This window comes from Protopterus annectens, chromosome 4.part1 (genome assembly GCF_019279795.1).
Source record: "Protopterus annectens isolate FY-2018-M chromosome 4.part1, PAN1.0, whole genome shotgun sequence".
NCBI lineage: Eukaryota > Metazoa > Chordata > Ceratodontiformes > Protopteridae > Protopterus > Protopterus annectens.
The window spans coordinates 147,884,602-147,909,598 of NC_056734.1; the positions used below are offsets into that span (position 1 = coordinate 147,884,602).

Here is a 24,997-nt window from a genome sequence, read left to right on the forward strand (position 1 = left end):
GCATCAAACAATTTAGCTTTAACATGTTCAGGCAAAGATTGCTCCTTAAGCCAAGCATGCCTTCTGAGCACAGACCCAGTAACAGCAGCCCTGCAAGAGGCCTCTAATGAATCAAATCCACATTGCAAAGTATGTTTTCCAACCTGTTCAGCAGAATGTATTAAATCCTGTTATTCTTTATTTTCATCGCAGTCAGGAATTAATATAATTTTCTGTTTAAGCAATCCAATAACATGTTGTTGATACTTTAACATATGAAACTGGCAGTTTAAAGCCCTAATGGCCAAGGTTGCAGAAGTGTAAACTTTCTTACCTCATCTATCCAGTGTCCTGGAGTCTCTATCTGAGGGGGTAGGATTTTTAACAGTAGAAGCCTTAATGCCTTTGGGTCCCTGTGAAGTAGTCTGTGGATCCACAATAGGATTTTTTTAAAAAGGAACTTGTGAAAATCAGGAACCCTGTAATATCTGTCAGGTTTTCTGGGAGCAGGAGGCAAGGACTCGGGGGCCAAACTAGATTCTGAGAAAGCATCATCAACAATGTCTAGAAAAGAAGGAATAGCTAAAGGCCTATGCTGAGGCAGGAGTAGGAAATCCCTAAGCCTCTTTTTTGAGTCAGAAAAATTCTGGCTTTCCCAATGGAAATGCTCCCGCAGAGTACGTAAGGTTTCACAAAAAGAAAAATCCTCTGGAGGGGAAGCAGAGGGAATAGAGTCCTCTGCATCAGAATCCTCATAAGTAGATGAGGGCAAATCCAGATCATCAGAAGAATCAGAAAAATCAGAATCCTGTTCAGAAGATTCATAAATAACTTCAGTCCTAGGTCTCTTAGAAGGGGGAGGTTGGCTTCCCCTGATTGGAGTTACAAGATCTTCAGCCATTCTTATCGTTTGTTATTTAGGCATAGAGGCCTGAGCATGCAGCCTGGGTGTTGATTTCTTAGTCATGGTTCGTGATTTTGGCCTAAATCTAAATCAAAATTTGGAGCTTTTCTCCCTGGGCCTCCGCTGAAAATGAACATGTATCCAGTCGGACTATCCCGGTCAATAAATGTAAAATAAATAAAAATAAAATAAGTAAATGAAGGAGGAGGCGTCTGTTTAATATGCAAGTCCGTAGGCCTGAATACAATCTCAGAAGCCAGTGCCTGCACAGCAGCTCCGGTCCCATCCAAGGTAGAGACATCTGCAGGTTCCACAGTTGAAGGATCTTGTGGAATACCGGACACCGAATGGGTCTCAGTAGAGACTTGCAAGTCAGAAGTAGCAGGTATCCGGGGCTGCAAAAGCACCTCACTGAGTACCGGCGAACTGGCGATTGGCTTAGAAGCGTCATCGGCAGCTTTGGACCTCGGCGGCCTGTCTCTGTCTTTATCTTTGCATTTTTTCAGAATCCCGGTAGTCGGAAGGCTAACCAATGACATTTCTGGATAATTAAACTGACAATCGAAATATTTAGAAGTGAAAATATACTGACGACGGATAGTGCGCTGTTTAAATAAAGCACAAAACCGACAGCAAGGTATGTTGTGGTAAGAGCCTAGGCAGCTTGTACCAGAAGAGGACTGCAAGGATACATGCACTTTGTCATTGTGAGTTCAAAGAGAATGGGATTCATCAATCAAGTATAGTCAAGTTTCAATTCTGTCAAAGAACTGACAGTTTATTGATTGAGAATTCAGAACTTGGAGGCAAGAAGATTTCCTCCTACCTTGAATGTTGCTCTGTCTTGGGGTTTATAGGTTTTAGAGATGTGGTGGGGGGTAACATCCAGTATATAGTTCAAAGGGTCTTATTTTCTGCTAAAATGTTTGTCCCGATTTATTGTTAAAATCAGTTTTGACTGTTGTGATTTTTAGTAAATGTTGCTGTCTGAGATGTTCCATACAATTGCTCCAAGTCTGAGATTTCTAGAGAAGCCTGAGGTAATTGGAAAACTTGGTTGAGATCACTGAATAAAAAAAATATGGCTATTTAAAACAAGGTTTTGGCATTCTGTTTAGAAAGTCAATATATATGTCAGTAATCCCACAGAAAAGTTTAGAGACTGTCACTTGCAAACAGTATTTATAGTGATGGAATGTTGTTTTATAAATATTGTTCTAGTAGTAGTTGGCACAAGTAGTAAGAACCCAACTTCCACTATATAAACACCTGCCAGGGATGGTGGAGGGAATATGAAATCTAGTTTAAATGTTACCTTTGGAATTAGAGATAGTGTGCACTGACCTGGCGTACTTTGTAATATTTTACTAGTAGGATTAGGATGCCAAGATTATTACTTATGATAACTGATATTGTTTAAAACAAAAGCAGCTGAAACTGAAAAAATCTGGAATAAATTGTCAGCTTTGAATAGAGAGCACTTGCTTTGTATTATAGCTGTCAGGGCAAGGTATTAATGTTAAACACAATAATACAGAAATGCATAATGGTTGTCAAACTGGTGAGGTCAAATGGTCATCAGTCTAGACACTCCATTATGCTCCTCTGCCCGCATAACCTGATGCAGCTGCACTTTCTTTCCAAGTGTTTTGAATTTTAATGATCATACTTGCCACAGTGGAAGGAGGTGAGTGGATCCATTGTTGATGCAGACTGTTTCACCAAGCTTTTCCTGTGTCTCATGTTTCAATGCAAGTGCACTGGCACCTACACACTTTCAGTTCTGTATTACAGTTTGCAGTATTCATTCAGACAGTAATTACACTGAGCCCAGGATGTCCTCAGTATGTACAAATGTTGATATGCAAATACTTCAGGCATGGGTCATACTGCCCTTTTAACCTAATATACCAATTTAGACATCACCAAAAGTGTCCTTACTGTTCTTAAAATATTTAAATCAGTGTTTACTGTAGTATAATTTGGAAGTCTGTATCTGGTGTCAGCTGCTCTGTCAGAGAAACAATTAGTCTCTCTCTCCTCTCATTCCAGTGTTTTGTAACATTATTAACTTGCCTTGATAGCTGTATCCACTAGAGTACTACACATCTGGGATGTACCTCACCAGACATTTCAAAACAGTTGTATATATCCCAGAGATTACCAATAAAAAAAAATCCCAGGCTTAAAATCCCTAAGCTACCGGAAAACACTGAGAGCACTGTCCCTCTTCCCTTTGGTCTTATAGGCACTTCAGAAGGGGTCTGTGCTTGCCATCCATGCAATGATGGATCCATTAGCTCTTGTACATTCACAAGTCAAATGGTCCAACAGATGCTAGAACCAAGGATCTAAACTCGATAAGTAAAACAAGGTGGAGAGAGAGTCATCAGTCATCATTTCCTCTGGAATAGACTGTTCCTGCAGACCAAATGGTGTGATACACTGTCTTCCTTCAAATGAGACCAAACAATTGGATGAGTATTCATAAATTTCCCCCAGCCTTGACAGGCCTAGCCACCTTGAGATGGGAGGTGCAGTCTGTGGTGGGCATTGGCAAAGCATAATGGTCATAAGACTCAGATTGCCATGAACTCAATGGTATCCTTTATAACCTCCTGCACAGGGTGTCTGATGCTTCTTTACAGCTCTTTGATAGTCCCTGGCATTCCCAGAGGTAATTCCGTAAATGCACTATATATATTTGAAAAAGGCTTCCTCATGATCTGTATAAGACACCATACATTTTCTTACATTTTAATCTCTGATCATTTAAATTTTCACATCCATGTATAATCATTGGGATATTTCTGCTGTATTGTTTCCATTTTCCTTATGCAAATTTTTGTAAGGTTTCCGTATTACTATTCCATACTGTAGTTGGGTGTAATGTAGCTTACAAACAATGGTTACATAATTTCAGAATTGTTAGAATTTATGAATATATTTTATATTGTCTATAGTTATACAGTTGTCATTAACTAATTGGTTGATATGATCTTTAAAACTCAAAGCTGGATCTTTTCTTATACTGAGATCCTAAAATGGTTCCTAGGAGAAAATGCTTTTATGGTGGATGACCCCACTTTCTTCCCTGGCGAAAGTAGAGCTAGGCACCACCCTCTCAGTCTTATCTCTTTACAGATGTCTCATCGTTTGACAGTCCCATTACTCAGACCTGCACTGAAGCCAAGACCACAACCTCAGCATCAATGTAACATTAATGATTGTGTTTATTAAGTGTGCAGCCCACCATCTTGTTTTCCCCCAGGTTGCTGGGATTAGGAGACCTAGTTCAACATTTTGAGCCAAAATCAGGGATGTCCTGAAAACTGTGGACAGTTGAGAAGTCTAATTAATATAGAGGATTATGATTGGGTCTGAGATCATAACATGAACTGTGTGTTCAAGACTTGGATGCCAAACTCGATAGGAGAATCTTGGCATCTTTATCAAGAACACTCGTGTTTATTGTGCATGGAGGTTTAACTGCTCCATGTTCTACTACTTACACAAAAGTAAAAAAAAATGTACTGGTAAAGCAATAGAGAAATGGTCAATGTCCTTGCATAGTCCCTGTCTAAAGGAAGCACCTTGAATTAAAATAGTGGCTGCAGTAAAGCAGACAGCAGGCAGAAGTGGGAGTTGAAACAAAGCTGTTCCATGTTGTGCTGCTTCTGTTTTCTGGTCGGTGTTGTCAGCTTTGAGTGCCAGATGTGATCTTAACAGCATTTTGGGGCACTCAATTATTAAGCACTCTTCTAAGAGTTGTTAAGGTCTGGTCTCATGCTACAGTAGCACTGAACTAGGATGTTATTTATCTATTATTGGAGTGTAATCATGCCATTCCATGCACTATTATGGTATTAGTTTTATGTATGTAGGAAAGGGAGGTAATGCTGCCTACATTAATACCATTGTTAGCTTGTCACTTAGCAGTTGGTCATATTTTTGTCATTATTAATTTCCACATATGTAAAATAGTTGGTAACCATTTTAAATGTTGGGACCTTCTAGACTGAGTCCCAAAATATGGAGACTGAATGGCCGAAAGAACAGATAAAATATACCAAGTCCAAAATGCCAATTCTCAGAATATTCCCTTTTCCCCAAGGTATGGTGATCTCTTAGTTGGTATGTATAAGTATTTTTGGGGGGAGTGGGGGGGGGGTCAAAAAGAAGATTTAAGGAGAAAAGTGATTTTTGAAATTTGCTATTCTGTGTTTCTGTTCTTTTTTTTCTGCTTTGTCAGCAGTTGGCATTTTGAGTGCCAACATTTCAAAAGGAGCCAAAGCAGCTGTACTTTGCTGCTACTTTATTTCACTACTGATTTTAATGTCAGTGCTTACAGTGGATTATAGTGTGATTCATTTCTGTATAACAAAATTGAACACAAAACATTTGACATGATACAGAAAAGAATCAGAGTATTAAACGCTCAAAAGCACAAGCATACTAAAGATTGTAAAGAGAGTTATTTCCTTTTATGATCTTTACACTAAAATTCTCCATAACACTAGCCCCTAATTTGTCTGATTAGTCGTCGTGATAAAAGTTTTTTTAGGGTAAGGTGTTGTGCTATGATTAGGGTTAGAGGCACTGTTAGATTTAGCATGAATTACTAAGGTGGACAGCATCTTAGTAATATGTGCTAATACTGCCCCAAACATAACCCAACATCATCTATATATATATATATATATATATATATATATATATATATATATATATATAGATATATAGATATATATATATATATATTTTTTTTTTTGTGGGTGTGTGTATATGTGTGTATAGATATATATATATATATATATATATATATATATATATATATATATATATATGTGTGTGTGTGTGTTTGTGTGTATATGTATGTATCAGCAAATACATGCACCATCCTTAACCTGTAAACATTCATACATATACATACATACATACCTTACATAAACACACACACAACCTACTTATCTATTATAGTTCAGCATACATCCAACAAAGTTAACATTCAGTTCACAGAACAGTCGAAGAAATAACCCTGCAATTATTTATTTCAAGCAGATGAATAGACCTTTTGCAGTGATATCCGTAATATGTGGAAAACACTTTGCCCTCTCCTTTACCGTCCATATTTTTGCCAAGCTTTAATTTCTTTTTTTACAATGTGTAGCAGCCTAACCATTTGCAACTGTGGCCAGAAGCTTAGCTGGCTCAACCAGTGTCAACCAGCTGCCCACCCCTTCAGCTCTTTCATTGCATTAGAGATTGGAATCGGCTGATTGCCCCCCCCCCCAGCACTTTGTACCCGGGGCAGTTGCCCCTCTCACCCAGCTCTAGCTACGCTACAGACTGTGGCACCAGAGTCTTTTTTGCACAGTATAAAGCATGACTGGGCCGTTGAGGGACTATTTTGTTATGTTGAAAGTTACCTTTAAGAAAATCTTTCAAAAGGCTCTCCACTATAAGTTCTGTAATGTGCATGCTAATGCTTTGCAGCTCCAAGAACGGTGCTTACAGGCTGAATTTTTTTTTTGTGACACTAGATGTCAGAGCTGGCAGGCTATTAAAGCAGCTACAATATAATTATAGAAAAACATGTCCATATGCTGCTGTAAGTGTAAAATATATATAAAAAGTTTTGACGTGGATAGTATGAGTTGAGATTAAATTCTGAAATATATATATTTTTTCCTACTTTAAGGACAATGTGCAGAGGGGATGCATCCATTATTGGGCAGCTGAGACCAGAAAGTAAGTTAATCTTTTTGTATTTTTAAGAATCCCATTTGTTGGTATAATGAGAAACAGTAACTGAAGACCAAGAATATTTTTGTGAGTAAACCAACTGCAAATAAATTCACTGACCATAAACCAACTTGAAAGCATTGGACTAACTGAAGATAAAGCAGTGACTTTTGTATTGTGCATTACTGTTAGCAAATGTTTGTTGTTAAGCTTTCATATACATGGTAGTAGTGATGATAGCTGTGGGAGGCTGAGATATCAGTGATGTTGCAGATAGAAGATGCTGGATTCAGTTATATTTTTATTAAGCACATGCATTTTTGACAAGACAAAGAGACTGAACCTATTAAACCATGACCAGTTTGCTATTCCTTCTTGAACCTGCAGTTTATTCCTCTTGTTTTTATTGTGTCTTGTGAGTTAAAAATGGATCCACTGAGTCATCAAAATCTAACCCTCTGACAGTAAAGCATATAAATCAAACAATTAAGTAAAATTGTGAGTCAAATAGATGTTAAGATAATTTTTTGCAGCTGTACCCAGCGCCACAATATGGTGGGTTTTGCCTCGCACACCCTTTCTTACTCTACAGTTGCACAGCCATAGGAAAAGAGTAAAAAACTGATGGAACAGCCCTGCCATTGAAACATGAGGAACTTATTATTGAAACATTAAGTACTAGTTCTCCTGAGTTGTATCCATGTTATCTGTTTGGTAGCGTGAAACTAAATACATTTTCCAGTAGTTTGTATAACATTTTGGAGTTTAGAGTGCATGTTTAACTATATTAGAATTAGTAATATAAAAATTTTGTTAAGAATGCTGTAATGCAGTAGAAGTATGGCTTGATTTGTCTAACTCATTTGTTTGTTTCGTAGTGGGTGAGCAGTGGATAAATTACATCACGTTTGGTGGACTTCGCACTCATGCAGAGCTCAATAACAAACTTGTTACTGAACTGATCTACATTCATAGCAAAATGCTGATAGCAGATGACAATACGGTCATCATTGGTGAGTCATTAGTTTTCTCTTACTCATCTTAGCAATTCATGTTTTGCAGATATGCAGATTTAACTGAAACAAAATTGTAATTGTAAGATGGTATTCCTGTGTGAAATGTGAAATGAAATCAAAAATACAAATCTGAAAACATCAAAATCCCAAAGCATTTGGCCTATTTTGTAACGGTGTTAAATAAGTTGTTGGGATTTATGTGTAGGCCAACAGCCTTAGTAACTAACATAGTAGAATAGTAAGCTAGCTGTAGCATACGAGAACTGACAGCATGTTAAAGACAGAGCCTTGATGAAGGCTGCACCAGAGGGGAAACATGTTAGTGATAAGTTTGTATGCACTTTTAAAGCATTTTGTAGAGCATAATGCATAGCTCTGAACTGTCCAGATTTTCACAGAATGTCCATATTTTTGCCTCATTTTTGGTATGTTCCTCATAAAAAAAATGTGGTTATCTTGGACAATCATGGATTACTGAAATTACTAAATGACTTACATTTGAGTTTCAGCTTTCATATTTTCCAGAAATTTCATGCTAAAGTAAAACCTGCTTTAACAGCATTGTTTATAAGAGCAGTAATTAAAATCATGCCGTTATTTTGGTCCTTTAATTCCCCCATGAGTTTTAATTTATGTAGACAACGTCTGCTAAAATGTTGAGAGATGTTACATAGTATTGTTATTTATAAGAAGTTGTGTGTGATTTTCATTTTCCAAAAAAGCGTATAGACGTATTTGTAGCAGGATGTATGGGTTGTATGGTGCAGATTGTAAGCTGTTTTCTTGCTGTCCTTAAGTCACTCACACCTGTGGCTCTTTTTAACATTTTCTGCTCACACCCATAGATCCTTATGGTATCTCAGCATTATTTGGAGCCGACTTTGTAAGACATGCAGACTACTAATTAACGTTACAAGACATACAGAAGGGAAATTGTGAAGAATAAAACTGCTAGCCTGGGATATATGGGAAATATTGACCATTGTATATTAATTGTTATGCATATCTCCTTATTTGCTACAAGATTTTCATAACTCTCAAGCTACAAGTCATTAAGCAGCATAATGTATGAAATTTCATTAACGGAGAGAAAGAAAGCAGAGTGCTGTCGTCAGTGTTCAAAACACCAGACTACAGATTTTGCTGGTTTGTTTAGTGTTAAGTATGCAATATTTACATATTTTCATTATTTGGATGCCATATCCCAAGTAAGTTACCAGCTATTGCATGGTATCATCTGTAATATCTGATAATGCAGAAGAACACTGATACTGACCCTTGTGTTGTAAAATGTATAGTTTGTGAAAAAAATAGATGTGAAAAAAAAAGCAAGAACCAAGAGAGGAATTTCTTGCCATCACCGAAAGTTGTTAAACTTTAAATGCTGATGAAACTATATATTTTGGTTGTGAGGTTTTCAAGATATTAAAGTCACTCACAAAACTCTAGAAAAAAATGTATGGATTATTTGTGTTGTAGTATATTGCTGTACTAAGTTTTCAGTGTACTTACTGTCTCTTATCAAGGCAAGCTTTTTTTTAGAAACATTGCTATTTTTCTTTCCTAAACAGCATTTACTGTTCATAAAATATAAATATTTGACTTTTGTTTTTAAACTTAATTTTCAGAAAGTACAATAATGTAAGAATGGTGGTATGGAAGAAATTAATTCAGTAGTAGGGACTCTGAGAGAATTTGCATATTATTCCCCAAGGTATAATTATTGGGCTAGACTTGACAGAAATTATATTTCTCAGCAACATATGCATTTAATTGATAGCGTTCACACACATTCAATAACTGTTTCATATCACACTCCACTAATTAACAAGATAAAATGAATGGTAACAAAGTAAAGATGAAACATCAGCTTCCCCAGCTACCTGTTAAAAAGAGAGTAATTTAATGAATGAGAAGCATAAATTATTTGGGAGTTATTAGGGAAGATAGAAAGTACTCCAGAAGTTAGTAAGTGGGATAAAGTGAAGTGGAGTTTAAAATAGGGTAGCAAATAAAATAGAAAAAAAAACATGGTGTAGAGAGATTGCTGTTAAACAACTGTGTTTTGGTAATAACTTCAGACCACAAAACTATTGGCAGAATGACTTCGGCAGTAGAAAGGGTATGTTGACAAACTTTGGGAGCTTATAACAAATAGAGATACTGTAGAGGTATTAGAGATATTTCGGAAATTTTGTGAAAATTTGTTTAAAGCAGAGAAGTGGAGAAATCATGCAAAACCTCAATCAGGCAAACTCAAAAATAAAAACAAAAAAAGCAAAACAAAACCAAAACAACAAAAGTGGTGATCCCAGCATACACCAGTGATTTTATTAATAATTGTTGAACCACTTTCATCCTCAATTAAGACTTAATGAGGAAACACTTCACTAAACAGAAGTTTTAAATAGATGAAGTTGTTGGTCACATGACATGGTTGTCCAGTAAAATGTTTCCTATTGTTAAAGCCATACACTACCACTGTTATGCATAAAACACTACAAAGACATTAAAACACACAAAATGTACATTTTACATTTTAAATATCATAATTTAACCATCACCATAAAAATACCTATTTTGATAAGCTCTCAATTTTAATATACAAATAATAGCTATCATTTCATTAAGCCCAGGTCGCACAGCAGCATTTAGTCTCATCTGTAACCACAACTTTCTGTTCTAATATTAAATTCCATAGACCACCCCTTTGACTCTGCTCAACTTTTTCCAATGCAGGAAATAAAAAATAATGTAAACTGCTCTCCACACACACTAACTTGGTTCCATAACTGTCTACACAACAGAAAGCAAAGCTGTTAGATGGCAAAATAAGCAATCCGATTACTTGCTCAACAACACAGGCATTCCCCAAGGGTCTATTCTTGGGCCCTTGCTTTTTAACATATTTATTAATAATCTCCATAAAGCATCCTTGCAAAGTACACTCTTTCAGTACATGGATGATTCAACTTTAATTACATCCTCTAACAACTCCTCAGATCTCCTAAAATTAACACAAAGTGCATTTACTTCCACCAAATTCTGGCTTAATAAAGCTCAACTGCTGCTTAATCCCAAAAAATCAAAACTTTTACTCTTTACAACCAAACCTCTAAGTCTAGACTTTAAAATATTCTCTCAAAACAATACAGAAATTGAAATTGTAAAAACAGCCAAACTGCTTGGCATCACAATTGATGACAAACTATCCTTTGAAAATCATATGGCTGCTCACCACCATAACAGGTACAAGCAAGCAAAATCTGAGGGTAATGCTACTCAATGCTAGTAGTCTAAACCTCAAAATGCACTCACTCGAGGCACTCCTTAAAATGGAGAACATCGACATCTATGCAGTGACAGAGACCGGGTTCAAAGCTCCAGAAAGCACCTCTGCATTACCAGGCTATAATTCATAGCGCACCTTTCGGCCACCTAACCTGGAACGAAGCACTAAAGGTGGAGGCTTGTCCATATTCATTAAGGCTATCCACACCTCCAGGCTAGTTGCACAGCATAATGCATCCGAGATTATCCAAGTGCAACTAACTTTGGGTAAGACCGCAATCCAAATTGTAGCTTGCTACAGACCCCCCACCATGCCCCAGGATTCCCACTCTTCATGTCTTGATACACTGGAAAGTATTAGGGTACAACCAACACCTTAATAATGGGCGATTTCAACTACCCCACCATTAATTGGGAAAACTACTCATGTATCAACTCTTTTGCTCAACTTTTTCTGGAATTCATAAATTCCAACACCTTGGATCAACTTACTCACACCCCCACCAGGGGCAGCAATATCCTAGACCTGGTCATTACCAACATGGGCAACCGGTGTTCCACACCAGAAGTCAATTCCTCGTTGGACAGATCCGACCACAAGCTAATCACCCTAGACATCCACATCCCGCTCCCACACCCAATTAGGGAAACCACTGTAAAAAACTTCTCCAAAGCCAACTTCACACTTCTTAAGACAGAAGTGGCAAACTTCATGACACCCATGCAGACAGACAATAGAGGTACGACTGCTGAATCCTACACAAATGCACTTTATAAGCACTTACACGAGTTCATGGATCATGCTATCCCTAATAGAACCAAGATGCTATCCTCCAAAAAAAGGAAGCCAAGCTGGTGGTCCTCAGCCATAAACAAACTCTACAACAGAAGAAAGAAACTGTTGCAAAAAAGAGTAAAATCCCATGACTGGAGGAACTCCCTGGTCAACCTCAGTAAGAAGCTGAGATCCCTCATAGAATCCTCCAAAGCTAGTTACGAAAACAAAATTGCCACTGACTCTAAAGACAACTACAAAGCATTCTATAGCTATGTCAAGAATCTCAATGGCAACACTCAGATCTGCTCTGAGTTACAGCACAATGGCACTAAATATACAGAACCAACTGATATTGCCAGCATCCTGGCAGATAGGTTCAGTGCTAACTTTATCCCCCTCTCACCCCCTAGAGGGTGCATCTCTATACCGGAAGAATGCAAAGTTCCTGTAATCACGGCTGCACACTTAAAAAACACACTCTCCAAAGCCAAGAACACAGCATCCATGGGACCTGACAATATCCCAGGCTGCATTCTACATGAACTACAGAATGAACTGGCACTCTGCCTAAGTACCATGTTCAATCATAACCTCACCTCAGGCTTTGTGCCTACTGAATGGCACACCGCGACGGTTATCCCACTCCATAAAGGGGGAGCCATGACGGACCCCAGGAACTACCGCCTCATTAGCTTGACGAGCCTGTTCTGCAAGGCCATGGAAAGTATCATCATGGAACTCGTAAACAAAGACATTGGTAATCTCCAAACTCTGGACCCTACCCAGTTCGGATTTGTAAAAGGCAGATCATGTCTCCTAAACCTGATTGACTTCTTTGAAGCAGTCACCAAAGCCATAGATGAGGGTAAAGTGGTTCACACAGCTTATCTAGATCTCGCCAAGGCTTTCGACACCATCCCCCACTCTGGAATTATAGATAAGCTCACTAAACTAGGTATAAATCCCTATGTCACAAGATGGCTTGCCAACTGGCTCACAGACAGAACCCACACTGTGAAAGTAGTGGACTCCAAATCTGACTTCAGACCAGTGACAAGTGGAGTACCACAGGGTTCAGTCCTGGGTCCTCTCCTGTTTGTTATCTACTTCTCTGAAGTACAGGCTAACACAGAAGGTCTTTGGCTAACAAAGTTTGCAGATGACTGCAAACTAGGAGCCATAATCGAAACTCCTAACGATGTGGACATACTACAAAAGGGCCTCACTGAGACAGATACCTGGTGTCAAAGCCATGGCCTGAAGCTCAATGCCAAAAAGTGTATTGTCATCCTCTTTGGTAAAAACTCTGTACCCATGAACTACCACATAGCTGGTAGTCTACTTAATGCCGAAAATGTGATGGGACCTTGGGACACAGGTAGACAGTAGTCTGTCCTTCGATAATCACATCACGCTCACCTTATCACAAAAGGTTTCTCATCCAGAAAAAAAGAGGTCATTGTTCCCCTCTACTCATCACTCATTAGACCCATTATAGAGTACAATGCCCCTTTTTATATGTACCTCACAAGACATCTACAACAACTGGAAAGGCCACAGAAATACCTCACAAAGAGGATTACTGGCCTGAAATGGATGCCCTATGCAGACAGTCTCAAAAAACTCCAGCTTTACTCTGTCGCATATCGCCTACTCAGAGGCGATCTCTGCCTAACATACAAAGCTATGTCAAACCCAGAGCTGTTGGACATGCTCCACTTTAAGAAATCCCAATCCCTCTGAGCTACATGCTCTAGGGACCTAAACTTTGTCACCACAGTAAACAGAACATGCTGGAGGGATAGATTCCTGTCCCAGAGACTTTCCATACTCTGGAACAGACTACCTATGTCAAATGGGGCTCCTCATTAGCACTCCAAGAAAAATCGTGATGATTGGATGGGAAATAGGAAATTCCCCCCAGGGATCACTTCTGTGACTCTGCTCGACAGGGGCACAGGAAAATAATTTTCTTGGGTGGCGAAAGCCAGGGTACATTTTTGGCTAGGCTTATATATGCCCTAGGGCCAATAGCCTAGCACCTACCTATGAACCTATATTCTCAGCCAAATCAAAAAGACCCATTTTAAGCTTGCAAACTCCATAGGCATAAACTCTGTTTGGACAAGTCTACCAAGTTGAAACTAGCTAATAGTCTACTTCTACCCTCCCTCCTCTATGGTTGCCCCGTTTTCACTAACTTGCACACATCTGTCCTGAACAAACTGCAGTCATGCTACTATAAAATAGCTAAGTCTGTCTCCAACATGTCAACTTGCACACATCATTGCCTGGCCATTAAATCTATAAACTGGTTTGAGTTTCCTCCCAACTTACTCTTACCCACAAACTACTAAATAATCCAAACTAGTGCCCATCCCTTCAAACTATAATACAAACACACACCCCTATTCAGCATCTTACATCCTCTAACAAACAACTTTTAACCATAACTAAACCCAACAAAAGAGCTGGACAATGTCTCTATTCCCACACCATTGCCAAACTTTGCAATGCATTCCCTCTCTCTATTACTCAACTAGACTCTTTAAAAACATTTAAATTTGCACTAGAAGAACACTATCTCAATAACATTGTCTGTCCTTGTAGTCAAATGATTAAACCACCTTAAATGTTTTGGCCACTATACACTGCAAATACTATTACTATATAGTTGCAATTTACACTCTCTGTCTTCGTATCCAACCTCTCTTGCTTTCTTTATTTCTGTGCCTGAATAAACAGAATTAATTAAACAGTATTCTTACTTATGAGAATTTACAAACAGAATTACTAAAAATTTAACACACTGGGTTTATTTTCTTGTATTGTATACCTCTATAATATGCAATTGTCTTGTATATCTACTTCAGTTTGTATTATGTAAAAAAAAACTTTCTTGACTTTCAAAGTTAAGCTGATGTTATGTAAACATTTCTGTGATTGTATGGAGCTTTTCTCCCCGGGCCTCCATTGAAAATGGGTTGTTTGGCCCAGTGGACTTTCCCAGTCAACAAATGTCAATAAGTAAATAAATATTATGACTAATATGTTTGTATAACCCATTTGTATTTATTTTTTTATCTCATGAGTATTATGTTCATAAATTTTCTCTTTCACTTTACATTCCATTTTCCCAACGTAAAGTGGTGGACATTTTTGGCAAACTGCTATATATACATGACCCCCTGTGTATTGCAATTAACTTAGCCAAAAAATTGTAATAGCCTGTTGTGTGGCTAAAACTGACTATCCCACATAAATATATTTACAGTAGTTGCAATAACCACATTTAGACATTGAATGCAGGACACTACTATTACTATCTCGGAAGTTTTGTAAGATACTTTTGAAACTGTTACCCCACTTATAAATAATCTAGGGTTTATTAATCATTTTATTTGCCATATCAGAAATAGCATTAATTTGCTGCCAATATTTAGAAAGCCCAGATCCTTGATTGTGTTGGTGTTAAGTCCTCTGACTTGTCAGGTGGACACCATGTCCTTTACTTGGTTGGTAGTTTTCCAGTATACTTACCCTCCTCTTCCTCTGCTTCCCAGGGTTCTAGACAAGATCAAGAAGGACTCCCCCTCCAAGAATCTTGCTTTCGGCTCCTTTTTGGCCCAGACAGCAGTGGTTCCCCCCACTCTTTCACCTGGCCAGGAGCAATCATTACAAGTAGCCTCACTGGATGGATCTTCCCTCAGAAGACAAAGGGGTCTCTCATTCACTCTCACTTGTCCAGTGTTCAGTTGACATATTGAGTGAAAGGGTTGTGATCCCCTTTAGGTAGCACTTTTCTGAGGATGTGCTTAGGGTTCTACAGGAGGCCAGCAAACTCACTACTGGAAAATCCTATGTTGCTAAATGGAAGAGATTTTGTGTTTGATGTCTCAAGCATCATCAGGGTCCCTTCTCAGTGGAGGCCTCTTTGGTCCTTTCTTACTTGTGTGAACTGCTCCATGCTGGTCTAGCATATTCTGTTAATGCTCACTTGTCAGCAGTCTGCTTGTCTACCCCTGAACCAACCATTAGCCTCTTGTTTTGAATTCAAGCAATTCCATAAAGGCATCCATCATATCAGGCCTCCAAGAAAGCCTATTCCTATTTCTTGGCATCTTGATTTTGTCCTTGAAATACTGACTTGGGATTCTTTTGAGGCCACTTCTTCCTTACAGCACTGTATCTGGAAGACTGTTTAGTTGAAGTAAATCACCAAGATTGTTTCTGAACTGTAGGCTCTGATGGTGGGTCGTCCTTTTTCATTTTTCATAGAGACATGATGTGCCTGCATACTAATCCTTCTTTCATGCCCAAGATGGTCAATGAGTTGTTTCTCATTCGATCTATCCAACTCCCGTCTGTTAGTGAGATGGTTCTTCACACACCCCATTTCCATTAACTCAAAAATCAACCTTTCACTCTTCTGATCCTTAAACTTCGATGCTAGGAAGCCTGCAGCTTTCTCTCCCCTCTCCTCACCCACCAACACTTATGTTTATTCATTAATGCCATTTCCACCACAGTAGTTTACAATTTTTTTTATTTTGGTTTGCATCCTTAACAGATCTAACCCATGCACCACCTCATCCCTTTCCACATGCTCTTCTAAATGATTCTTGATCACCTCCCTCTTTTACATTGGTGCATAATAATTGTTCCTAAAGCTCAACTCCCTTCTTTCATCTCCAACCCAGCACCAGGGTTGCAGCTTCCACCCTTTCTCATTGTTTTTATCTTGATCACTCCTTAAACTCCCAGCCACATGTGCATGAGCCAATAAATTCCTTTGCTTTATTAAAACATCCTCCTTTTGGAAATTTATTTTACCCACTCACCAGAAATCTATCTGCTTCTCCAAACATCTAACCAACCATCCTATTTCTCCCATCCAAAACATAGCCCTAGCTTTATCATGGGGCTTCCCTTTTACTAAACTTGTGATCTAGTGCATCTGACATAGTGATATTAAAATTCCAAGCAATCACCTCTTTGTGTATCTAAGGCATGTTCTACTTATGTTGACCAGACACACCCAAACTTCAAACGATTGCCTCAGTTCCAAACATCCCCAATAACCCGTCAACCAAATCTATTTTCCTTAATAAAACCAACTACAGTCTGAATTTTTTTTTTCAAATCATAATCAACCCCCAGACCTTTTCCTACCACTTTGGATCAAACTAGTCCCTACCATGACCTGTGTCCCATCTTTAATGCCTCATTCTTTTATAGTTTAGTTTCCTGGAGAATCCTAATAAGCCTCTTTTCCCTAAGCAACATTCTTTGAGCTTTTTCCCCTCAAAACTGGATGACAAGACTCCCATTACATTTCATGTTGTAAATCTGGTCAAGAATCAACCTTTCCTTACTCTGCTCCTTAAATGTCGGTGCTAAGAAACCTGCAGATTTCTCTCTCCTGTCAGCTTCCACCGGATTAAAATATTATTGCATTTCAGTAATGTTGTCCCTTAGTTTGAATTACTTATTTGTGTTGGTCTGTGGTGCTGGATTTTGGTATTTGTTGAGCACATTTATATGTCTCAAGCAAACAAGTCACTAAGATGCAACCCCCCCCCCAAAAAAAAAAATGCATTCTCACCATACAACACTGTACCGTCTCCATTCTCCAGTCTACACCAAAAGGCCCCTGGATTACAAAGTGTACACTCAGCTGTCTAGGTTGAGGTAGTTCTACAGTTTATGAAGCACTTGGAACCCTCACACTGGCTCCTCCTATTTCCTTAAACTCTTCAGTACCTTCATAACAATGTATGTAAGAATTCCTCTATCCAGCTTAGAAAACAACTTATACTCCCCAATTATAGTGAACTCCTCCTTGGCTTTTGCAACCACATGATTTACCTAACAAGAAAGCCAGGTATTTGGAAAATTCGCCTACTGCTGTTAAACTTACTGATTTACTTTAGAGACATTATATATATATGTATATATATATATATATATATATATATATATATATATATATATATATATATATATATCCTCCAAACCCCTACTTCTGTGATAACATTGACAAATTCAGCATCACCTAGAACACACTGGTATAAGAGATAAACAAGTCCAGTGTTGAAAGTACTCAGCATAAACAATGAGCCATCCACCACCCAATATCAGTTGTCACGGCGATGACCATGCATGGCTCAGCATCATATCTAATAAGCACAGAATAAAAAACAAAAAACAGCCAAGATACGCCAAATACTTGTATTAAAACACAACAACAAAACTTTTGGATAAAATCCTTCATCAGTGTAGTAAACAACAGAACATTTCTGAGATATTTATATAAAAGTTAAATAGTCACAAAACAACAACAGCCAACCAAAAAATAAAATCAATTATATTCAATCAAGTAATTAAAAACAAGGAAAAAATTTTAAGCAAGTACAACTGTTTCAAACACAATTGTTTTTGTTTAAGGACTGGTTTCATACTAACCATTTTGTTAATGCCTGGTGCTAAATCTGCTCTAAGCTTAATTATCCAGCTATATTCTTTTATTTCCATATTATTATTTACATCACCACCTCTTAAATTCTTATGAAGAATGTCAATAACTCTGAACATAAAACTGTTTGTTTGGCAATAGCATTTGTTAAAATAGCTCTACATGCATCTGATTTGTGCTCAGTTATACGGTCACGTAGTTTTTGAGTTGATTTACCAACACAGAAACTAGGACAGCAACTACATGCTGCCAAATAAACTATGTTTGAAGTATTACAGGTAGCAGTACAAGAAAAAATGTATTCCTTATGTGTTGTTGGATGGATAAAACTATTATCTTTACAAATAACATTGCAACAAGAGCAATTCAAGCAGGGAAAAGTACCCATTTTATTATAGTGTGGTCATTTTATACCCATTTGCATATCTTTATAACATAACTTGCTAAGTAAATTAGTACAATTTCTATAGGCAAAAGATGGTTGTTCTGGTATAATAGTGGTTAATTCAGGTAAAACCATTAAAATGCCCCAATTATTGCAAATTATATTCTTAACTTCAGATGTACATTTGCTGTATATAGTAACATAGCGTAAATGTCTAGCATTTCCAGAAAAATGGGTCAAGGAATTGAAGTTAGAAAAATAAGGTTTTGCTGCATCCTGTCTTGAAATTATAACATTATTCATTTCATGCTGTAGCATCTCATTCTCATATCACCTGTCTTCAAATTCTGTTGTCATGGTTTATAATTGCTCAGTACATTTATCATCCCTAGTATTTAATCTGCTCACATGTAGATATTCCCCAGGATTCAGGAAGCTGAAAATCCTGTGCAGGAAAAGTGTAAGAGCTCCTGCACAGAAAATGGCTGCCGAGCGATTCAGGATAGTGCCGTTTTTACGTGCATGAGAGGCCCTACACTGTTCCAGCACGGAAAACCGGCAAACATGCAAATCACTTCATTTGCTGGTGAAAACCATACAAATGAGGTGATTTAGCGATTCAACAAACTGCCAGGTCTCTATGCTAGAACAGTGTCAGTGCAGAAATGTATTCGGAAAATAACCGAGTACATTTCTGCAACTGACAAAATGGAGGCATGACAGCTCGTGGAAAAAAAACATGTATTATCTACATTAGACATGCCGATGGCCAAATATAAGGCCATTGGCATTAAAAATTGATTAATTATTATGAAAATTAAACTTATTTTGGCCGATCTCGGCCGTTTAGGCATAGGGCAGTGGTGTGAAAATAAATGGGAAAACTCAATTTTAAGTTAAATCTGAATTTTGCCATTGTAGTCTATGGCATGCAGAATGTAAACAATACCAGGGAGCACTGGCTGTCAAGGGGAAAGGGTCCGTTTTAGTGCAGTAACTAACGAACTACACATTGGGGTATGCAAATGAGGGGAGTTATACCGAATCGCATATTTCTTCAAAGTGCCACCTTGTACCTAAGGAGGTGGGGGGGTGTCAGATGTGCCTGAGCACTGTGTACATAGCCTAAATGGGTGTGCATGTCGTGCACCGGGTTTTAAACATAAACAGGAAAAAAAAAAAAGGAAATGGCAGCACTGTTTACGTTTCAGCATGGAGCGCCTCAGGGGTTAAATAGGGAGGAAGTGGGAAGGGGAAACAGCAGTAGGAAGGCAATCAAAGAGGACTAGCATAGCTGGCAGGTGAAATGTATCAGAATCAGCCAATTACACAGGCAGCAGCCCAGCCCAGCAGACCACTATAAACTATGAAAACCCCTTTCAGACTGATTTCTCCCACAAATTGTACACCACCAGTGTAGACAGACGGGATTTTTAACTGGCAAAACTAGCTAAAAATGTTAAAGGCTGCTGTTGCTTTACTCAATCAATATGTGCTAGAGACTGCAGGTGGTGTGTTGGAGAATGCTGACAACTGACCCACAGTGAGGAGGAGGAGAAGAGTGTACAGACCCAGGGTAACCTACCAGACCCTACATGAGCTGGCGATAGCAGAGCACTGTAGGGTGGACAGGGACATTCTGCAGCTAATTGTCCAGCTGTGCTGTCCCCACCTCACACACAGAATCAACAGAGGGAAACCCATCCCAGTGGATACCAAGGTATGTGTAGGCTTAAGAATACTAGCCACAGGCACCTTCCAAAGACCAACTGGGGATGTCATGGGGGTCTCACAAGCATCAGCATCCAGGGTACTCCACCAGTTACTGGATGCCATGACACCACATGCTAATGAGCACATATATTTTCCCAACACCTGTGAGGCATTGACCAGAAGTATGCATCTCTTCCACCATATAGCAGAATACCCTGAGGTAGTTGGTGCTATAGACTGCAGACACATCCACATCAAAGCACCACTCTGCAAGCGGGGTAGGGTCTACATAAACCACAAGGGTTTCCCCTCCATCAGCTGCCAGGTCATCTGCGAAGCCCAGGGTATTATCATGAATGTGTGTGCTGGCAGTCCTGGAACGTATCACGACTCCCACATCTGGTATTCCTCACAGCTGTATCAGGGGTTTGCCGGGGGGACATCCCATATGGCCATCTAGTGGGGATGCTGGCTATGCACTGGAGCCATGGCTGATGACACCCATCAGAAATGCACACACACCTGAACAGGAACGCCATAATGAGGCACATGCACAAACCAGGATCATTGTAGTGCATGTTTCTGGGATGCTCAAGTCATGGTTCCACTGCCTTGACATATTTGGTGGAGCCTTGCAGTACTCTCCAGCTACATGAACACAAATGGTCATAATATGTGCCATGCTACACAGTATGATCCTGCGGAAACACCTGCAGAGGGAACAGCATGGGGCAGGGGCACATAGCCACCCACCATTGCCAAGGCCAGCACAGGCAGAGAGGGACTCAGAGGAGGAACTTCCTGAGCCTCTCCCTCTATGCAGACAGAGGCATGCCCAGTATGCCCTGTCCTTGGCAAAGAGGCAACACATAACACACACACACACTGACACTGTAGGGACCCAGGGACTGATACCTCTCTCTGACTTGCACAAACAGTAAAATGGATGCCAAACATGACACTGCCTGTGCTTTACCATGTATAGGGAGTGTACTACGTGCATCCGACATAGTCAGCCCTCCAGCACTGTCCTCATTACTGGCCCAGCAACAAGGTAAGTCACCCTTCCTATCAATTACTGAATGGTGTAGTATGTTCTGATAGTTGTATGTATGGTACGGATGCAAACATGAAAGGGAATTGGGTGACTGAATGGGATAGCAGCAGACAGCTGACAGCTATATGGGACAGCAGGAAATCCATAACAAATACTTGGTGTCAACATACCGCAGTACATGTGATAGCCCAAATAACTGTGGGTGTCAATAGGTCACACACATGGATGTCACTGAGGGTCACATACCTACCACCTGCCTCACCCAGCAGGACAGGTGTAGATGACCATAAAGAAAGGCCAGCCTAAGGCCCCCAAATAATGGCAATGGTGAACAGTCCCCCTCCAGACCTACACAGACATATACTACAACAGGTCTGGCAGTTGCATTTTAGTTTTGAAGGTTAAGAAGTCTGAAACTGAAATTTATGCCATTAAAATCTAACGTGTACTCTACTGATATGCCTCCTATCTGCATGATAGGTCACGGTACAATATGAAATGGAAGCCAACAGAGTAACTGAAATACCAGTACAGTCATTGCAAATGTTTAAAGTCTTCAGGTGTGCACCCCCACGCCCCACAGTCCCATGTAGACATGAAGTAACATGTAAGTTTGAGGAGTAATATCACTGGAGCACAGATTGCCAGAGCTGTCCCAATCTACATGATTGTTGCATGTGTACAATATGCAGGAGTCAGTGTGGTAAGTTTGTTGTGTGTTTAATATTGCCTGGAAGTGGTCAGCATGTAAGCCTGGATGGTTGTGTCTCAGTGGCCTAGGTACAGTATTGTGGTCGACAGGGCCATGTTCCAGCAACTGCAGTGCCAACCATACTGCTTCTCAGCTGCACCCATGTCAGCAGTTGTACATACTCGCTCACTATCCGGATGTCAATATCTGTCACTGTCAGAAAGCTGGACATACCATGAACGGCATCCCATACATAGAAACTGTACACAGGTGGAAGTACCCTACATAGAGTGCATATAAAATAACATTCAACTGCGCACAACTTTGGAATTATACATAGAGGTTAGCATCACATTAGTTGTCCCTCTAGTATGGAATACTGGTAGTCTGGCCAATCACTGGCAGACCACAAAAGGCACAGTTATAAAGTAATGACAGGCTACCCAAGTCCACACACAAGCCAGCATAAGGGGAATGTCCCAGGTATATTTGTGAGCCAGGTGCAAGTAGCTTCCATATCACACATGCACCCAGCTCACCCCACCATCAGCCACAGGTTTATCACAGGTCATATCCCTGCTGTAGGGAATGAGAACAGCATGAACCCATCTCTGTATGGGAATACATACATGATGCTGCATGCCGAATAGGTGTCCCATGCAGGTGTCTCTAGCTGTAAGCAGCAACCCGACCACATCCAGACCAGTGGATCAGTATGAACAAGAAGGATTGACAGGAACACCTCAACCACTTACCACCGTCACCTCGGGGTAATCCACTGGCTTGCAGCCTGGGAACGTATGAGTGACAGAATGCACTGGCCTGCTACAGATGGCCTGCAGCACTCTTAAATAGCGTACAGTCCTCTGGCAAAGGCCCATGCCTCACCCATAGTGCCAATGTACGGAATGTTAGAGGGTCCTAACTAACAACCTAGCACTGTAAATAGAAAGCAAATGCAAGGCCATGCTGACAAATGCCAGTAGCATGCCTCCCCATGTCCTACTGCAAGAACTGTGGACCAGGCCATAAATACTACTGGGATAAAGGCCCAACTATAGGGATACCTCTGAAATATTGCTGTTGTAACGTTAGGAAGAGGAGGGAATAACAGAGGGGGGGTGTAGAAGCATGGATGTCATGGAGTGTGTGAAGTCTGAAACTCTGTCTGCCCATACTACCCCCCAACTGCAAACCCATGAATGAATAGCCACAACACTGCTTGTAAACCACAATGTGAACATAAACTGACCAGATATGAGTCCTGCCTCTGAATAACCTGGGTGTATCTGTACAGCTGAGAGGTATGGCCCCAGCAGGATATGGTCATTCTGTTAAGTTGAGAAAAGCACAAGAAGGGGAATCCCCCGCCAGCATACTACCAAGGTGCTGGACCATTTGCACAGAGCCAGCAGTCTATTGTCTGTAGCTACCCCTCCACAATGGCAGGAGTGTGCCTCAGAATATTGGTCTCAGCTTCATTCATCTTGTATTTCCCTGGTAAATAACTGTGAGCAAAGAATATCTGTCAATAGTTGATGACATGATACATCACAGTGTAAAACAGTACATATGTCAGAAAATCTCTGCTACAACCAACCATGTTACACAAGCAGCACAGACATCAAGAGTTACAGTATCCCCCGTATGTTGCGCCGATTGTGACTCCATATTGGCAACCTATCTACAGATATCCTGCATTAACAGGTTGCTAGGTGTGTAGCTGTAGCACACAAAACCCTGAACTGGAGTCCAACTCCCACTGGAATGGATGCACTGACACATTATAGGTCATACTGGGCATGCTCCTACACTTGAAGCCCATGTCTGACAACACAGCGGACTGTATATATCTGTTATTCGCAGATGTCTGTGCACAAACAACAAATTGTACACCAGTTATACTTCACACACACACACACACACACACACACACACACTGGATAGGAATACTCACACACATCTAAGGCCAACATAATATCATATGTGAAACATACACGGAGACATAGAGTAGAGAAAGACAGACCGCGACAGCGAGAATCCCATTATGAGGCCTGTCCCACCCAGTACACATCCCATTGGCCTAAATTCCATGATGTGCTGATGTCATTCACTGTAGAAATTCCTTTTGTTAGCCCTCACCCATATAGTCTCAGTGGTGCTTGTGGTAACTGTGTAACACTATAGTACAAGTAAGTATTCATGTAGCATTTGTAATTTCAGTAATGTCAAATGTAAATTTGTGTGTGTGCGTGTTTCTAGATGAATGGGTTTGAGGCCATTCACATTCATTACACTTCCCATTACCCTACTTTAACACTTCTGCAGATGTCAGTCACCATGAAATAAACCTTTGGGCAGCTTGCAGCCCTATAAGCTCCTTGGCACTCGCGATAACTGTGTAATACTGTAGTGTAGCAAACTAGGTAAGTAGGAGTACTAATCCTGTTCCTGGCAACTGTGCAAATGTGTGTGTTTGTGCGAGAGAGTGTGTGTCTTTGTAGAGACATGATTTTGAGACCATTCACACTCACTACCATCCCTTACCCCTCATTTAGCACTGCTGCTGATGTCACTCACCTTCAAAGATACCTGTGGACAGCTTTCCAACATACAAGCTCCATGGCGCTCATGATAACTGTGTGATACTGTAGTGCAAAACACTACTTATGTAGGAGCACTAATCTCAGTACCGGCAATTGTAAAAGTGTGTCTGTGTGTGTGTATATCTGTAGGTTGAGGTATTTTGTGTCCCTACACAGCCAGTACATTTCAAAGTGTTATACTTTACTACAGCTGCTGATGTCACTCACCTGGGAGGTATGTTTGGACACTGGTCTACCTATAAGCTCCGGGGCGCATGTGATAAATGCGTAACAATGTTGTAGCAATGACTACACAGGTAGGGTTTGAATCTCATTCCTGGCGTGTGGGCGTGCGTGTGTGTGTGCGTGTGTGTGGTG

General features: G+C 39.9%; 1 protein-coding gene across 1 annotated transcript in view; it reads left to right on the top strand.

The window, feature by feature from the left end:
• Positions 1-24,997, top strand: part of PLD1 (phospholipase D1) — a 1,505,857-nt gene that overhangs the window by 1,141,930 nt on the left and 338,930 nt on the right. Inside the window, exons 23-25 of the mRNA XM_044070047.1 lie at positions 6,585-6,634; positions 7,507-7,645; positions 22,929-22,944. Coding sequence (XP_043925982.1) covers positions 6,585-6,634; positions 7,507-7,645; positions 22,929-22,944 — 205 coding nt within the window. The remainder of the gene's footprint in view (positions 1-6,584; positions 6,635-7,506; positions 7,646-22,928; positions 22,945-24,997) is intronic.